Source organism: Dipodomys ordii, unplaced genomic scaffold (assembly GCF_000151885.1).
Source record: "Dipodomys ordii isolate 6190 unplaced genomic scaffold, Dord_2.0 Scaffold113, whole genome shotgun sequence".
Taxonomy (NCBI): domain Eukaryota; kingdom Metazoa; phylum Chordata; class Mammalia; order Rodentia; family Heteromyidae; genus Dipodomys; species Dipodomys ordii.
Genome location: NW_012267329.1, coordinates 3,370,857 through 3,373,530, shown reverse-complemented (window position 1 = coordinate 3,373,530; position 2,674 = coordinate 3,370,857). Strand labels below are relative to the sequence as shown.

Genomic DNA, 2,674 nt, shown 5'->3' with positions numbered 1-2,674 from the left:
TTGAACTCTGGGCCTGGGCGCTGTCCCTCAGCTCTTCAGCTCAAGGCGAGCGCTCTACCACTTGAGCTACAGCGCCACTTCCGGTTTTCTGGTGGTTATTGGAGATAAGAGTCTCAAGGTCTCTCCTGCCCGGGCTGGCTTTGAACCTTGACCCTCAGATCTCAGCCTCCTGAGTAGCTAGGATTACAGGCGTGAGCCACCAACGCCCGGCTCCATATCTGGCTTTTTGTGGCTAATTGGAGATAAAAGTCTCACAAACTTTCCTGCTCAGGCTAGCTTTGAACTTTCATCCTAAGCTCTTAACCTCCAGAGTAGCTAGGATTATAGGCATTGACCACTGGTGCCTGGTCCTGAATAGCATTTGATTGGCAATAACAAGTCATATTATATGGCTGGGGACATGGCTCAGCATTAGAGCTTCTGCCGATTGAATACTCTCCCAAGTATTTGGGGAGGGTATCAAACGAAGGGACAGAAAACAGTAGCTCAAGTGGTAGAGCACATGACTAGCAAATTGAAGCCCTGAATTCAGTCTCTAGAACTGAGAAGAAAAAGTCGGATGAACTTAAATGAAACATGTATGCCCTTTTAGACACTGACACGTCTAAATATGTTCAATAGACATTTTAGAAAATTCCTTTTCATTATCTTTAGAAAATAGTTAGGGTAAGCTGTATTGGTTATAGTAATACTTACACTTATTATTGTTGATATTAAAATAATGACATTAATGATATCTATATTACTTATAGGAAGCAATCAATTTCATCAAAATTTCATTAAAATTGGACTGGGCAATAACTCCATCCTTACTTTTCTCAAACCAAGTTCTTAATTTCTCTTGAAATTAAGGGAAAAGAAAGATTTATGCCCAGGCCATTAATTCTCTCAGGATGCAGACTGCCTTCTGAGCCAAGTCAAAATCCATAACCATAAAGAGAATTTTTTGTTTTGGTATTCTTTTCTTATATGGTTTTATTGTAGAATGAGAAGGGATTTGGGATTTTTCTTCCCTCCCCCCATCCCTCAGTGCTGGGGATTGAACTTGGCCTCCCACATAAACTAGGCAAGTGCTGTTACACCTCAAGCCAGATTGGTCAACTAGTATTTTTAGCTGTCCCAACGCCTCTCAGGTATAACTGTCTGCCTATGTAGAAGGTGACTTTTTTATATGTTCTTTACCTAGGAGAAAAGCCATATGTTTGTACAGTTCCTGGGTGTGACAAAAGGTTTACAGAATATTCCAGTTTGTATAAACACCACGTTGTTCACACTCACTCCAAACCATACAACTGTAACCACTGTGGGAAGACATACAAACAGATCTCCACGCTGGCCATGCACAAACGGACAGCCCACAATGACACAGAGCCCATCGAGGAGGAGCAGGAAGCCTTCTTTGAGCCTCCTCCCGGTAAGTTTTGTCCATTCTGTCTGTTTCCGAGTGGGAATCTTAACAGCTAGGCGCATAACTTATTATCTATGGTAGTTTTCCAAATCATGAAACTTTGTTCATATAATCACACAAACATAATTTACAAGTAGCATATCAGAGGAAGATACTGGTACTCCAGGTAGTTATGAGTGGGAAATAGTTTTCCTGTAAAACCATTTTTGGAGAGATGAAAATGAATTTTGTTAACTAGGTGAGGAAAATTGGTTTGGGGAAGGGCAGCAGAGGTAAGGGCAAGAAAACTGCCATGTAGAGGGACTGGCATATTCAACAGGCCTACAGGCTGGGAAAGGAAAATAATTTGGAGATAGTGAAAGAAGCCTAGAGGATGAGACTGGAGTAGTTAATTTAGGTTCATTAATGATGCTGGTCTTAATTAAAGAGCAGAGAAGTGCTCCAAATAATCCTTCATTGATTCAAATGCTCTTAGGTATAAGAGACAATTCATTATTTCCTCAATGCAGTAAGAAGACAGTATGGGGGCTTGAACTTAGGCCCTTGAGCTTGCTAAACTTTCTTGCTCAGGACTAGGTATTTTGCTGTTTGAGCCATGCCTCCGATTAAGCATTTTGCTGGTTAATTGGAGATAAAGTCTTACAAACTTTTCAGCCCAGGCTAGCTTCAAACTGAGAACCTCAGCCTGCTGAGTAGCTGGGATTATAGGCATGAGAGACAACACCTGGCTCTCTTACCTTCCCACCTTCCCTCTCTGTCTCTCTGTCCTCTTTCTCTCCGTCTCTGTCTCTCTGTCCTCTTTCTCTCTGTCTCTGTCTCTCTGTCATTTTTCTCTCTGTCTCTTTGTCCCTGTCTCTCTCTGCCTCTCTGTCTGTCTCTCTCTCTCTCTTGTGTCTATCCTGAGTCTGGAATTCAGGGGTTGGGCACTGTACTTGAGCTCTTATGCTCAAGGCTAGCACTCTTATTACTTGAACCATAACTCTATTTCCAACTTTTTGGTGGTTAATTGGAGATAAGAGTTTCATGGACTTTCCTGTCCAGGGTAGCTTTGAACTGCAATCCTCAGATCTCAGCCACCTGAGTAGCTAGGATTACAAGCATGAGCGATTGGCTCCTCACTCTTTTCTCATTTTTAACAACTAATTGAAATATTCAAAAATATTTAGGTAATGGGGCTGGGAAGGTGGCTCAGTGGTAGAGCGCTTGACTTGCATGCATGAGGCCCTGGGTTCGATTCCTCAGCACCACATAAGCAAAAAGAAAAAA

At 42.1% G+C, this 2,674-nt stretch overlaps 1 protein-coding gene across 3 annotated transcripts in view; it reads left to right on the top strand.

Annotated features, from left to right (window-relative positions):
- Nucleotides 1–2,674, top strand: part of Znf143 (zinc finger protein 143) — a 48,368-nt gene that overhangs the window by 33,335 nt on the left and 12,359 nt on the right. For all 3 annotated transcript variants that reach the window (XM_013028802.1, XM_013028801.1, XM_013028803.1), the window contains exon 12: nucleotides 1,187–1,414. In XM_013028802.1, the coding sequence (XP_012884256.1) occupies nucleotides 1,187–1,414 (228 nt within the window). The remainder of the gene's footprint in view (nucleotides 1–1,186; nucleotides 1,415–2,674) is intronic.